Source organism: Cherax quadricarinatus, chromosome 80 (genome assembly GCF_038502225.1).
Source record: "Cherax quadricarinatus isolate ZL_2023a chromosome 80, ASM3850222v1, whole genome shotgun sequence".
Classification (NCBI taxonomy): domain Eukaryota; kingdom Metazoa; phylum Arthropoda; class Malacostraca; order Decapoda; family Parastacidae; genus Cherax; species Cherax quadricarinatus.
The window spans coordinates 19,595,493-19,611,723 of NC_091371.1; the positions used below are offsets into that span (position 1 = coordinate 19,595,493).

Below are 16,231 nucleotides of genomic sequence, written 5' to 3' on the forward strand. Positions count from 1 at the left end.
TGCCAGTGATGATATCTGGTGTAAGACTCACAACACAAGAATTCCTCGCTTATCTTTCCCTTATAGCTTATGCAAGAGCAAATATTCACTACAAAGTCAGAAGTCCAAAATAGATCACAAGACACAAGTGCTCAAGTTCAATGAACACCTCCAACCATACTCAACCCAGACCACCACCACTCAATACGACACACACCCCACCAAAAACACACTCAGAGACCTCTTGTATGTGTGGTAATAATATGGTACATATAATGATATAATGGATGGTACAGGCGAGGTCTTACACCTTATCACAAATTACAAAGATGAAGAGAGAGAGAGAGAGAGAGAGAGAGAGAGAGAGACAAAGTAGGTAATATTGAGCATAAAATTAGAATTCTGACATACATCACATTAAACATGAGGTTCAAATTCAATGATAACTTCCACTTGAGTTAGTTCAGGCTACTGCCACCTAATGTACCTCACTGAAATAATAATATAGCAGACATCACAATGAATGCTGAAGACAACCTCTTACCCCAACCATAGATTGTAAACAGTATTATAAAAAAAAAAACAAAAAAAAAAAAAAAAAAAAAAAAAAAAAAAAAAAAAAAAAAAAAACACAAAACAAAAAAAAACTAGGTAATGTTACAATGACAATGAGATAAATCACTCTGGTCGACTTCCTTGGTCCATCCTGGGTAACTCACACGTTACTATGTTATACATGTATGCAAGCATAAGTGTGCAGCTGTAGATAGATGAACCAGTACCTAAACAATCTCACTTACACACGCGTTACTATGTATGACAAGTGTTACCAAGTACACCAAGTGTACACTTTATCACTTAGAATACACTTTTGTTGATGTAAATATAGGTGAGAGTGGTACACCGCTGGTCGTAATAAACACACTCAACTTCTCAAGGTCACACACTAGGCCCAGCTTCTGGAGTTACCAGCGTTTTAATGTGTTTATTATGTGTCAGTGCGTGTCTGCAGTCATTAAATTGGTGTATCAGAAGTTAAACACTACAATCCAGTTGATCAAATAGTCTAAAACAATTTACACAATGTATAACTAGAAGTATAATGATTGCAAATTGTTACTATTACAATTTTAACTAGGCGCTAGACCCACTAGATGAGATGGCAAGGAACATAGATGTTAACAGGCTGACTCTTGCTTAACACAGTTGAAAGGTAACCGAATTACTCAAGTAAGAAAGTATTCATGAAACTGAACATTATGCAGGAGTAAGCTTGTTCACAGTAAAAATACAAAGCATAAGTTACACACTCACACCACAGATGAACACTGCAATTTGAAATATTACTGGGAATTTAGCAGTAAAGTTTCAGTCTGAACGAGAAAATGTATTAGAAAACACAACAATGACACTAGGACAAGCAACTTAATTATGTAACCGTATTTAATAGTTCAGTTACACTGAGCAGAGCATGTATTACACTGATTTATCAAATGTAAGGAGTCACTACACTGAAGTACACTCTGAGCCTTTTAAAGTCTTAATACAGGCTTACAAATGACAATTAACTGTTGGGGAAAGCAGCACTTAACACTTCTAGCACACGTATGACAGATGAATGTTCACTGTGTACAAGCCAATGCTTACTATGTTTACAATAAGTGAACCTCTGGCATGTACTCAAAATGTCAGCACTGCAATGCTCGTCAAATTGCATGTCTCAAGCCACTAGCCACTACAGGAAACACTGGTATGCCAGCAGCACTGCAGAACGTATACAGACATGCTGGGCCCTAGGACAGCTATAACTGCAGGCTGCCTTAGCTTGTTCTGGCTAGCTTCTAGTGCCACCCTCAAGCTTGCTTGACTGTGCTCGCCAAGCCCGCGCCAACCACCCGGACACCTGCTTGCAGCAGGCAGGCAGGCACACAGGAGACACTCGCAAGATGAGCGGAGTGCGGCACAGAGGACACGGGCACTCAAGCACCCATGTGGTCTGGCAAAAAACCGCCTCTAGACCACAAGCAAATAGAGGCGAACGGCTGAGTTCCAAATCGAGGAAGGAGAAGGGACAAGGAAAGGATATTCACCTCGCTAGACACAGGCAATATGGGTGTAGTGGCCTGCAGGTCGCAGTGCAATTTTCAAGGTCATTCACTGGGCCCACAGTCGTCTCGAGAGTTACCAACCCTGTACTACTTGTTAACTCATCTAGCACACGTGTCTTGGAATGACACAAATTTTCACTACATAAGAACTAGTTCTCACAACACCGAAGGTACGGCCGGAACACTGTAGAACGTTCACAAAGGCATTCTGGGATTCAGAACAGATGTAGCCTTGGCCTTCACTGGCTGGCTTGGAGCGCTGTTTGGCCTGGATCAGCTAAACTCGCCCTTATCCCATATGTAGATAATGGCGACGAGTTAAGGGATACCGGTGAATAGGAAAGTCGAGGAAGGGACATTCACCTCACTAGACACACGCAGTATGGGTGTAAGTGGCATGCGGGTCTTATAGTGCCATTTTCAAGGTCACCCAGCAGGCCAGACATTCCTCACTCATTTTAAGCCTACGTAGGTACTGATGGTAGCACAATGTCCTAAGTCAGCGTAATCCACTCATGCAAATAGTTACAACAAATCTGCAGCACTTGCGGAACTCACATATTCGAGTACCAGCGGGGCAGCAAAATACACCTCTACACTGCACGTCGTTGATAGAGGCGAACGGCTGAGTTTAAAGGAGGAGAGCTGGGGACACAGGAGAACAGCAGGGGCAACTGAGCACGCACATTCGCCTCTCTTCACATAGTCAATATGGGCGAAAGTCTCAGGCAGGTGATGCAGTGCCTCGCTCAAGGTCACAGGCTGAGGCAGACTTCTCAAGAGTTACCACACACTGCAATACTCGTAGAGATTGTTACTCCAAACTTGCAGAACTTCTAGCACACGTGTCTTGGAGTGAAAGACGAATTTTCAGTGTGTGGACACCTGGGTTACCAACTCACATAGGACTGCACACTCGTCGTTATTCCTCAGGTTGGTAAAGCGATGAGTTGTGAGCATTTTGAGAGGCACGAGTAGCAGTGGACTAGCAAAATTCGCCTCTACACTCCATGTTGATAGAGGCGAAAGGCTGAGGTCAAATGAAAGGCAGAGGGGAAGCAGAGGCCTGTGAGGGCCTTTGCAAAAAGGAAAACTATTTCCAGTGTTTGACCAGGTATATCCTTAGTCACAGCTCGCACATAAGAGTTCTCACAACACTGAAGCTGTCTTCCAACAGTAGGAGTTTTAATGATGACTTATCAGTCGGGAGAAATGGGTAGGCCTGTGAATTAGTAGGTCCAGATCCCCAGCACACGTCTACTCCCCTCAACCACTCAGCCGAGACTGAAAATGTATACTGAATGTAAGTAAAAGTTTGTAGATTTACCTCTTATTTTGTTTGTTCATGAAACAAAGTGCAATGGAACCTCGGTACTCGAACTTAATTCATTCCAGAAGGCTGTTTGAGTGCCAGTCTGTTTGAGTTCTGAACGAATTTTTCCCACAAGGAATAACGTAAATTAGGTTAATCCGTTTCAGACCACAAAAATACACTTACAGAAACTTTGCGGTGTATTTTCGTATGGTATTTTTAATTGTATTCTTGTTTTCTTGGTATCATTTGATAGAATGAAAGATATATTACAGAAATGGAGATGATTTTGAATGGTTTACAAACTAAAAGTACCTTGAAATTGAGCTCAAAGCAGCGGAAATGTTCGATTTTTGCTGATGTTCAAGAGTAAACAAATCACATCATGCATCAAATACACATCAACTGTTGGGTCTAATATGGTTTCACAAATGCGCTGATATTATTTATACCATTTTTTCAATAATACAGTAGTCTGCATAACAGTAAATCTATTTTTTGTGTGAATAACAATTCAAAATGGAAAGCAAGCATAATATATGAGGGGCCTGAAGTGGGAGGAGCTATAGGAGAGAGAGAGAGAGAGAGAGAGAGAGAGAGAGAGAGAGAGGGGATAGCAGAAGGAGCATCCAGTATCTGATGAGTTGTCTTGATAGCCGGATACTAGCAGTGGCACGAATACAGTGTTGTGTAATTACGCTAATATTGGTAATAAAGATTATCTATCTATCACATTTATTCCAGCTTTATATCAGAAATTCAGTAGATAACCTAAAAGCACAATAAAGACACTGAAATTAATAATAAAAGGCATATTATGTGGAGAGGTAGAGGCAGTGTTTACATCAGGGCAAACACACATTAACCAATTTTCTTTTTGATTGGGTGTTATCACTAATCTTAGGCCCCCATGGTGACTTATTTATACAAATAATATAAAAAAACACCAAAAAATGCAATGAAACACGAAATAGTTTACAGTGAAGTTCAGCAGAGTTTTGGACTGAGCAACAGCCGCGGGGAGACTGACACATGTTCTGGCAGGTCATGTTTGTTTGGTTGAGTGCCGAGCAAATGATCGACTACCAAGCGATTTGTTTTTACCGAACAAAGCATTCGAGTACCGAATTGTTTGAGTACAGAGCTGTTCGAATACCGAGGTTCCACTGTATAGACCAATATTCCTGTCATTAGGCAAAATGTTTAATGAACTTTAGTTTTACACATTACAGGAGGGTAGTGCCATACTGGGTGGTTGCTGTCTACTAACCTACGAAACTTTCACGTAGAGCAGTGTATGTGTAGGTCACTTAGCTTACTCTCCTTACAAATAATCACCAGAGTGAGAGTGAGCAATCATTTTTAAACAAGGGTGAACAGTCCTGCCTAGTTCAATTGTGAATGTATTTTTTGTGCATTTGAATGTACAGTCTATACTGTTATCCTACCTCAGCTTATTTCAAAGCTCAGTCTTAGATATCTAAGATGTGAAAACTTTTCCCAGGATGCAGTCCACAAGTCATTTAACCCCTCCCCAGGTACATACTTACTGATAGGTGAACAGGGAAAGCTCCTTACTCAGGACTTTCACCCAGGTGTATTCAGTTGAGCTAAGCACTCTACCACTGAGCTACAGGTCAGCTTATCCGTGATGCACACATTCACAGGGAACAGTCATATAACTAAATAATAACAGTAGCATTTATAAAGAAAATATAATTATCATCCCCATTTGATCTATTGCAAGCTCATATCTACCTACTGTTGTAAAACTTTTGTTAAAAATTACCACCTAAACCTCATGGGATTTTTTGCCTTGAAAAAATGATTGTAAATTTATGTCATGATACCTATTGTAATGTGTTTGCCTGACCTAACTAACATCCTTGCTCATGCACTGTCTTCACCACCTATTTTGACCACCTAATTATTAATTTATTCAGTGTAATGTGATATTTCTACCTATTTATATGTGTAAAAATCATGGGTCAGTGACAAACCCACATGTGAACAAAAAGGTTAATATTGTATTTCAATAAAATATTTCAATAAGTAGTCTTGTTGTCAGACAATGTATTGCTGTACAGTATAAGCTTTGTAAAGGCTACGGTGTTATATATACATAATTGTTCACATTTGTAGTTACTGAATGCTGAGCCTTGATGCTGAAGAGTTCTTGATCCAATAAATTAGCACTATTCCTTTCTATCAAATCTATTAATCTCTTAGTCCTCAGGTGCTGTACAGCCCTTATGAGTTTAGTGGTTCTGCAAGATTGTAATTAAATTGTGGATGAAATGTGCAGTACTCTTCTCATATTTGTGTTATGTCCGAGGGTTTTTGCATGTGCCGCTTTGAAGAAAAAATGTGTATACAATGTATAGATTTTGAGGATTTTCTTGAAATTTGTAAGAGTTTATTAAAAATTTAGGTTAAAAACCTCTTGAATTGCAATAAATTACCAGCCATAAGCAGCTGTAGATTGAGGGGAACATACTGAGCTCAAAACAAATAAAACATTTTTTTACATTGCCCCTTCTATAAATTAAGGGGTACTTTTTCATTTTACAAAATGTTTATTTTGAACTTGAAGGTTAGTTTCTTCTTATATGGTTATGGTTGGTTTATCTGAATGTTTTAATAATGATAGTACATTAATAATAGTGTTGGCAGAAGTGTGCTGCCAATACCACTATCATCAATATGATAATCAACTTACAGAAAATACAATATATAAATATTTATGTAGGAATTTAATTGCAAAGCAATAGGGCAGGTAAATTGTCATTGTTATTTTTGTCTTGTCCTGTGTGGCACTTGTGTGTTCCCCCCAAAATACTATGCTTGTACTGTCCTCTACACGTCTGGAGTGCCTGTAGAGGACAGAAAAGCTTTGATAAATCAGACTGTCACGATATCTTGGTTTTGTTAGCAAGGCATGATGGGTATTAGTGCTATGTATGGTCTGTGATATGTGTTTTCAGGAGTTATGTTTATATTGTCTTCTATTACAGTCTCAATTTTTCAGCTCAGAAACCCCACTGTAATTTTCTTGGGTTTTAATGTTTATATAAAATACAGTGGACCCCCGCATAACGATTTTAATCCGTGCAAGAGGGGTAATTGTTATGCGAAATAATCGGTATGCGAATGAATTTTCCCCATAAGAAATAATGGGAATCAAATTAATCCGTGCAAGACACCCAAAAGTATGAAAAAAAAATTTTTACCACATGAAATATACATTTTCCCACACACAAAGAGAAGGATACATGCACAATAGTAGAGTAGTACATGCACAGTATATATTGTGCATGTACTAGTCTACTAAATGAAGAATAAATGACACTTACCTTTATTGAAGATGCAGCAATGACTGATGAGACACTGTATCCTGGGAGTGCCTTTTCCTCCTGAGTACTGTAGGTCCTGTTTGGCATTTTCTTCCAGAACAGGCCTTATCACACTGTGTATGCCACAACGATTCTTAAATCTCTCAAACCAACCTTTGCTGGCTTTAAATTCACCAATATGAGCACTAGTTCCAGGCATTTTTCCCTGTTCACCTGGGTGTTAGTCGACTTGTGTGGGTTGCATCCTGGGAGACAAGATTAAGGACCCCAATGGAAATAAGTTAGACAGTCTTCGATGACACTGACTTTTTTGGGTTATCCTGGGTGGCAAATCCTCTGGGGTTAATTGTTTCTTGGTATTCTCAATAAGCCACACCAACAACGGTGCTACAGCAGCAGCAGCAGCTGACGGTGGTACAGCAGCAACAGACGATGCTACAGCAGCAGCAGACGATGCTACAGCAGCAGCAGACGATGCTACAGCAGCAGCAGCAGCTGACGGTGGTACAGCAGCAACAGACGATGCTACAGCAGCAACAGACGATGTTACAGCAGCAGCAGACGATGCTACAGCAGCAGCAGACGATGCTACAGCAGCAGCAGCAGCTGACGGTGGTACAGCAGCAACAGACGATGCTACAGCAGCAGCAGACGATGCTACAGCAGCAGCAGCAGCTGACGGTGGTACAGCAGCAACAGACGATGTTACAGCAGCAGCAGACGATGCTACAGCAGCAGCAGCAGCTGACGGTGGTACAGCAGCAACAGACGACGCTACAGCACCAACAGACGATGTTACAGCAGCAGCAGACGATGCTACAGCAGCAGCAGCAGCTGACAGTGCAGCAGCAGCAGCAGCTGTACCACCAATAGTAGCGATGGTTGATTGGGGTTTATTATACAACCTGGCCAGCTCGGAGACACGCACTCCACTTTCATACTTATCAATGATCTTTTTCTTCATCTCTATTGTAATTCTCACCCTTATTGCTGTAGGGTTGGCACTAGAAGCTTTCTTGGGGCCCATGGTCACTTATTTTCCAGAAAAAGCACCGAAAACACTGTAATAATACGAAATATTCCGATTGTATGCTTGGATGTTACCACGGAGGCTGGCTGGTAAACAATGCCACCGGCGGAACATGTGAGCGTGGCTCAGGCCGCACATTGGACGCGTCTCGGACGAAAATCGGTGAGCGGGTTTTTAAGCGGTATGTGAGGCAAAATTTTTGCGATTAAAGCAAGTGGTATGCGGATTAATCGCTATGTGATGCCATCGGTATGCGGGGGTCCACTGTACAGTGGACCCCCACATAACGATCACCTCCAAATGCGACCAATTATGTAAGTGTATTTATGTAAGTGCGTTTGTACGTGTATGTTTGGGGGTCTGAAATGGACTAATCTACTTCACAATATTCCTTAAGGGAACAAATTCGGTCAGTACTGGCACCTGAACATACTTCTGGAGTGAAAAAATATCGTTAACCGGGGGTCCACTGTATTTATATAAAATAGGTAGTAGGTTGGTAGACAGCAACCACCCAGGGAAGTACTACCGTCCTGCCAGATGACTGTGAAACAGAAACCTGTAACTGTTTTGCATGATGATAGGATTGCTGGTTTCTTTTTCTGTCTCATAAACACGCTAGATAACAGGGATATCTTGCTACTCCTACTTACACTTTGGTCACACTTCACAGACACGCACATGCATATATATATATACATACATCTAGGTTTTTCTCCTTTTTCTAAATAACTCTTGTTCCTCTTTATTTCTTCTATTGTCCATGGGGAAGTGGAAAAGAATCTTTCCTCCGTAAGCCATGCGTGTCGTATGAGGCGACTAAAATGCCGGGAGCAATGGGCTAGTAACCCCTTCTCCTGTAGACATTTACTAAAAAAGAGAAGACGAAAAACTTTATAAAACTGGGATGCTTAAATGTGCGTGGATGTAGTGCAGATGACAAGAAACAGATGATTGCTGATGTTATGAATGAAAAGAAGTTGGATGTCCTGGCCCTAAGCGAAACAAAGCTGAAGGGGGTAGGGGAGTTTCGGTGGGGGGAAATAAATGGGATTAAATCTGGAGTATCTGAGAGAGTTAGAGCAAAGGAAGGGGTAGCAGTAATGTTGAATGATCAGTTATGGAAGGAGAAAAGAGAATATGAATGTGTAAATTCAAGAATTATGTGGATTAAAGTAAAGGTTGGATGCGAGAAGTGGGTCATAATAAGCGTGTATGCACCTGGAGAAGAGAGGAATGCAGAGGAGAGAGAGAGATTTTGGGAGATGTTAAGTGAATGTATAGGAGCCTTTGAACCAAGTGAGAGAGTAATTGTGGTAGGGGATCTGAATGCTAAAGTAGGAGAAACTTTTAGAGAGGGTGTGGTAGGTAAGTTTGGGGTGCCAGGTGTAAATGATAATGGGAGCCCTTCGATTGAACTTTGTATAGAAAGGGGTTTAGTTATAGGTAATACATATTTTAAGAAAAAGAGGATAAATAAGTATACAAGATATGATGTAGGGCGAAATGACAGTAGTTTGTTGGATTATGTATTGGTAGATAAAAGACTGTTGAGTAGACTTCAGGATGTACATGTTTATAGAGGGGCCACAGATATATCAGATCACTTTCTAGTTGTAGCTACACTGAGAGTAAAAGGTAGATGGGATACAAGGAGAATAGAAGCATCAGGGAAGAGAGAGGTGAAGGTTTATAAACTAAAAGAGGAGGCAGTTAGGGTAAGATATAAACAGCTATTGGAGGATAGATGGGCTAATGAGAGCATAGGCAATGGGGTCGAAGAGGTATGGGGTAGGTTTAAAAATGTAGTGTTAGAGTGTTCAGCAGATGTTTGTGGTTACAGGAAAGTGGGTGCGGGAGGGAAGAGGAGCGATTGGTGGAATGATGATGTGAAGAGAGTAGTAAGGGAGAAAAAGTTAGCATATGAGAAGTTTTTACAAAAAGTGATGAAAGGAGGGAAGAGTATATGGAGAAAAAGAGAGAGGTTAAGAGAGTGGTGAAGCAATGTAAAAAGAGAGCAAATGAGAGAGTGGGTGAGATGTTATCAACAAATTTTGTTGAAAATAAGAAAAAGTTTTGGAGTGAGATTAACAAGTTAAGAAAGCCTAGAGAACAAATGGATTTGTCAGTTACAAATAGGAGAGGAGAGTTATTAAATGGAGAGTTAGAGGTATTGGGAAGATGGAGGGAATATTTTGAGGAATTGTTAAATGTTGATGAAGATAGGGAAGCTGTGATTTCGTGTATAGGGCAAGGAGGAACAACATCTTGTAGGAGTGAGGAAGAGCCAGTTGTGAGTGTGGGGGAAGTTCGTGAGGCAGTAGGTAAAATGAAAGGGGGTAAGGCAGCCGGGATTGATGGGATAAAGATAGAAATGTTAAAAGCAGGTGGGGATATAGTTTTGCAGTGGTTGGTGCAATTATTTAATAAATGTATGGAAGAGGGTAAGGTACCTAGGGATTGGCAGAGAGCATGCATAGTTCCTTTGTATAAAGGCAAAGGGGATAAAAGAGAGTGCAAAAATTATAGGGGGATAAGTCTGTTGAGTATACCTGGCAAAGTGTATGGTAGAGTTATTATTGAAAGAATTAAGAGTAAGACAGAGAATAGGATAGCAGATGAACAAGGAGGCTTTAGGAAAGGTAGGGGGTGTGTGGACCAGGTGTTTACAGTGAAACATATAAGTGAACAGTATTTAGATAAGGCTAAAGAGGTCTTTGTGGCATTTATGGATTTGGAAAAGGCATATGACAGGGTGGATAGGGGGGCAATGTGGCAGATGTTGCAGGTGTATGGTGTAGGAGGTAGGTTACTGAAAGCAGTGAAGAGTTTTTACGAGGATAGTGAGGCTCAAGTTAGAGTATGTAGGAAAGAGGGAAATTATTTCCCAGTAAAAGTAGGCCTTAGACAAGGATGTGTGATGTCACCGTGGTTGTTTAATATATTTATTGATGGGGTTGTAAGAGAAGTAAATGCGAGGGTCTTGGCAAGAGGCGTGGAGTTAAAAGATAAAGAATCACACATAAAGTGGGAGTTGTCACAGTTGCTCTTTGCTGATGACACTGTGCTCTTGGGAGATTCTGAAGAGAAGTTGCAGAGATTGGTGGATGAATTTGGTAGGGTGTGCAAAAGAAGAAAATTGAAAGTGAATACAGGAAAGAGTAAGGTTATGAGGATAACAAAAAGATTAGGTGATGAAAGATTGGATATCAGATTGGAGGGAGAGAGTATGGAGGAGGTGAATGTATTCAGATATTTGGGAGTGGACGTGTCAGCGGATGGGTCTATGAAAGATGAGGTGAATCATAGAATTGATGAGGGGAAAAGGGTGAGTGGTGCACTTAGGAGTCTATGGAGACAAAGAACTTGGTGAAAGTTTTTCTTTTTCGGGCCACCCTGCCTTGGTGGGAATCGGCCAGTGTGATAATAAAAAAAAAAATTATATGTATCACTCTTAGCTCTCTATTTAATATGTATCGTTTTTTTTTTTTCTTAATTGTAAGTTATAATGACTAGTCAGTTTCAGTATGCCAGAAGTGCTCTGCATAATAGCATGTACTTTTGTGTATCTATTTGTAAATACAGTGGACCCTCGACTAACGCTATTAATCCGTTCCTGAGAGCTCATCGTTAGTCAAAATAATCGTTAGTCAAGTTAATTTTCCCCATAAGAAATAATGGAAATCAAATTAATCCGTGCAAGACACCCAAAAGTATTGAAAAAAAAATTTTTAACACATGAAATATTAATTTTAATACACACAAACTGAAGAAGACATGCACAGTTACATGACACTTACCTTTATTGAAGATCTGGTGATGATTGATGGGATGGGAAGAGGGGAGTGTGTTGATGGTCTTAGTGTTTAGAAGGGGAATCCCCCTTCCATTAGGACTTGAGGTGGCAAGTCCTTTTTCAGGGTTACTTCCCTTCTTTTAATGCCACTAGGACCAGCTTGAGAATCACTGGACCTCTGTCGCACAACATATCTGCCCATAGAGGCCTGTACCTCCCGTTCCTTTATGACATTCCTAACGTGTTTCACAACATTGTCAGTGTCACCATTAAACACTTGTTCAGGTTTCAGTCCTTCACTGTCTATGTACTCCTTGAATTCCTGCACATATTTTTCAGCTGCTTTTTGGTCCAAACTGGCAGCCTCACCATGCCTTATCACACTATGTATGCCACTACGATTCTTAAATCTCTCAAACCAACCTTTGCTGGCCTTAAATTAACTCACATCACCACTAGTTGCTGGCATTTTCTAATTAAATCGTCATGCAACTTCCTAGCCTTTTCACATATGATCGCTTGAGAGATGCTATCTCCTGCTATCTGCTTTTCGTTTATCCATACCAATAAGTCTCTCAACATCTTCTATCACTTGCGATCTCAGTTTCGAAAACATAGTTGCACCTTTGGCAAGAACAGCTTCCTTGATTGCCGTTTTCTTGGCCACAATAGTAGCGATGGTTGATTGGGGTTTTGTGTACAGCCTGGCCAGCTCGGAGACATGCACTCCACTTTCATACTTAGCAATGGTCTCTTTCTTCATATCCATAGTAATTCTCACCCTTTTTGCTGTAGTGTTGGCACTAGAAGCTTTCTTGGGGCCCATGGTGACTTATTTTGCAGGTGCAATCACTAAAAAGGCTGTGATAATATGAAATGTTCCGATTGTATGCTTGGAAGCGACCGCGGTGGCTGGCTGGCTTGTAAACACTGGCCAGAAGTGGACGTGTCTCAGACTGAAGGAATAGTGTTGGTCGAGTTTTTTAGCGCTAATCGAGGCAAAAATTTTGCGATAAAATGTATCGCTTGTCAGATTTATCGTTAATCGATGCCATCGCTGGTCAAGGGTCCACTGTATTATCAACTGTTTTTGGAAATAAAATTAATTATCTTTTTAATAAGCATCAAGCAGCTCCATTGCTGCTACTGCTTCTAATGTATTTACAGTAATATAAAGGTCTAGTCCTGTTATGTTCTCACTCTTGTTCTTTGGCATTACATAACTCATGCGTGTATTTGCTTTTTCGTGTATCAGGAATGTTGCAGAAGTAGCGCGAGAAGCTTGGATAGAAACTCTTGATCCTAGTGGAGAAAATCTTCACGTGGGCCTCATTCATTTACATCCCAAAGTGTTTGCTACCTACCCAAGGCTAGATATCATCCATGAAAATGTAGTCTGGCAGCAGAAGTATCGCATGGTGGTAAGTTTATATAATTCATGAACCCTGGCATTTAAAATAGGCTTGTTATCACATTAGATAGAAGTGAGTGATTTATTTTTTTGTGCTGTTGAAGTGTCAGCAAAGTAACACTTAAAAAAAAGGATTAATGGAAACAGGTTAGCTGGACTTGAGTTCTGGAGGTGGGCAGTACAGTTCCTGCAATCTGAGAAAGAATGAGGGTGTTGCAGTGTGGAGGATCATCTGAACTGTGATGTTAACATATGTTCAGGAAAACAGTGATTGAGTGAATTGGGTTAAAGGTGTTTCCTCTTTTTGGGTCACCTTATCTTAGTGGGAATGGCCAGTGTGTTAAAAAAATAAACCAGTGTCAATATCCATGGTCCACAACTATTCACCCTGCTATGGGCTGATATAACAAATGTTGCCAGAACAAAGGTAGGCAGTTGCAAGTGGAAATTAGACTTCTACCTTCAAGTGCCTGATCAACCAAGCTGTAATAGCTATGTAGGACTGCAGATCACTAGGATCAACAAGCTTCTTGACAAAGTTATCAAGAAAGTCTGACCTCAAGCCAGGCTACAGGGGTAGAAGAATCCTTAAAACTGGGAACTGGGGCTCAGAGTGTTTCTAGTCTTACAGCAAATGTAGTCTTACAACAAATGTAGTATATTTCATGTGTTTATAGATATTTGTATACAGTATTTATGCAGCAGGGGTGTTGACCCCTGAAACCATCTCCAGGTATACTTTACCTAGTATTAACTAATAAAATTCAGTGCACAGTACTTAGTCAATTTACGCAAGGTACTCCTTTCAGAATACTTCACATACCAAACTGCGGTCAGAGGTTCGAGGAGGGGGTAGGAAACCATGGCCACAAAAGGGAACAGGACGAGCAAGACATGGTTCCATTCGGTGAGTATGAAGTGATATTTAAAGGCTTTCTAACACATTAAGTGGTGTACATTGCTTTTTTTTTTAGTTCTTTTCCTGTAAATAATGTAGACATTTGCAACTAACAAAATATAAAAATTATCTTCACCCTTCTTAAGCAGTACAGTAAGACAGAATTGTTTTGAGTAGGTTTAAGTTAACACTTTCAAGCTCAGTTGTTACATCAGTGATGGTTAGTATTCATTAGTTAATAAGTGTTGACTCTGTTGACTTACACATTTGAATTTACAAGCTAGCCCTATCCAAGGTATACTACCACCCCTCAGGATGTGACCCAGATTAGCTGGCTAACACCTAAGTACTTGTTTGCTGCTAGGTGATCATGCACAGTGTCCCCACCCATACCAGGGTCAAGTCTGGGTCCTTTGGTTGTTAGTCAAACGTGGTACCACTGTGAAATATGTGACTGAAATTTCTTAGTGATGTACAGTGCTCCTGCAAATTCACAGTGGGTTACATTCCTGCAGGTCCCAGTGAATATAACACTGGTGTAGACTTCTCAATTCTGTACATACAGTTAATATATATTTTTTAAATTGGGGTTCATTTTGTCTTTTAGAAAGTTTGTATATTTAAATATTGTACTAATTTCACTAATACAGTGAAATTAGTGCCCCAACATACGAGTTTTTCGAGTTACGAGCTGTCGCTCGGTCGATTTTTTGCTCTGAGTTACGAGCCAGAATCCGAGTTACAAGCGACCTTCAAAACACCGCCACTAGTTGGCACAGCGAAAACCACAACATCCGCTCAGCAGTGCACATGTTTACCTCGCCATGGAAGCATTTCTCTTGTGTTGTGCTTGCGGTTTGCACAGTTATTTGGCCAAATTTCTTTTTTCTAACCATGGGTCCTAAGAAAGTAAGTTCAAAGGACAGTGTTGAGAAGAAAAAGAGGATGATGTCCATTTAATTAAAGAATGAAATCATAGATAAACATAAGCAAGGTGTGCCCACTCTCCATCTCCGCCAGCATCTGTTCTCCAAGGAAAATACTACTTACACTTTATAAAACCAGTTTATTTCTTTACATTCTCTATTATGTTTTATTATGTTTTTATACAATATTTCTTATTTATAAATACATTGTTTCAGTGTTTTCTTTATGAAACTAGTGATCTAGTGCAGTTAGCCTCACAAACACTGTTTTCAGAAGGGAAAGAATGGGAAAATATGTTCAGAGCAGGAGTGGCCGCTACCACTCATCACATAATGACATATTTTATCCATATTAGAGTATATATCATGTTTCTATGTTATTTATATTGTTTATTATGTCATATTAGATCAATTTTGATAGACAAATAAACCGTAGAGCTGATATTACTATTATATTGAAGTATTTTCTCGTGCCTCCCGAGAGCCGGAATTCCACTGGAATGGATTAATGGCATTTCAGTTAATTTCAATGAGGAAAGTTGATTTGATATATGAGCAAATTGAGTTATGAGCTAGGTCACAGAACAGATTAAACTCATAAGTCAAGGTACCACTGTACTGACTTTCCTAAGAATGAGTATCCACACACAAAAAAATATGGGTGTAGGAAAATCCAGTGAGCACATTTTGAATGAACTCACAGGTTGGTTTACCTTGTAAATGTCATTCATCAGGTCATGTGCTAAGCCTGAATAAAATAAGCACCTCAAATAACTAAAAAAGTATTCAAAATTTTTTGTGGGAGACTCATTTAAAGTATACTAAGGGTATCGTAAATTTGCATGGAGCACTCTACGGAGACTTCAAGTGGGGTGTCAAATTACTTGAATTTTTTTTTTTTTCAGTTCGCCATTGTGGAAAGGTGGGGGTGTGGTACATGGCCCAAGAGCATTCACCACGCAGTTCTACATGTTGTCATTTGGAAAAAGAATAATGGGCCTTACCTCCACTTTATCAGCTAAATTTGCACAGGTGATGCTCTGTATAAGAACTTTGCATTAGTTTGAGTGCATGGATTAGCTGAATTTTCTTCATCCTTTGTATACTGTAATGCAAAGTTTTTTTTTTTAACACAGCCATCTCCCACCAAGGTAGGGTGGCCCAAAAAAAACGAAAACACTGTCACCATTATTCACACATAATCACTGTCTTTGCAGAGGCACTCGGATATGACAGTTCAGATGTCACTCCAAGCAGCAAATATCCCAGATTTTTTTTTTTTTTTTTTTTGTCTCCCAACAAGTCTGCCGTTTCCCACCGAGGCAGGGTGACCCAAAAAAGAAAGAAAATCCCCAAAAAGAAAATACTTTCATCATCACTCAACACTTTCACCACACTCACACATTATCACTGTTTTT

At 40.0% G+C, this 16,231-nt stretch overlaps 1 protein-coding gene across 1 annotated transcript in view; it reads left to right on the top strand.

Annotated features, from left to right (window-relative positions):
* mRpL4 (mitochondrial ribosomal protein L4) overlaps positions 1-16,231 on the top strand; it is a 42,752-nt gene that overhangs the window by 9,591 nt on the left and 16,930 nt on the right. Inside the window, exons 3-5 of the mRNA XM_070102222.1 lie at positions 12,834-12,999; positions 13,799-13,896; positions 15,719-15,845. Coding sequence (XP_069958323.1) covers positions 12,834-12,999; positions 13,799-13,896; positions 15,719-15,845 — 391 coding nt within the window. The remainder of the gene's footprint in view (positions 1-12,833; positions 13,000-13,798; positions 13,897-15,718; positions 15,846-16,231) is intronic.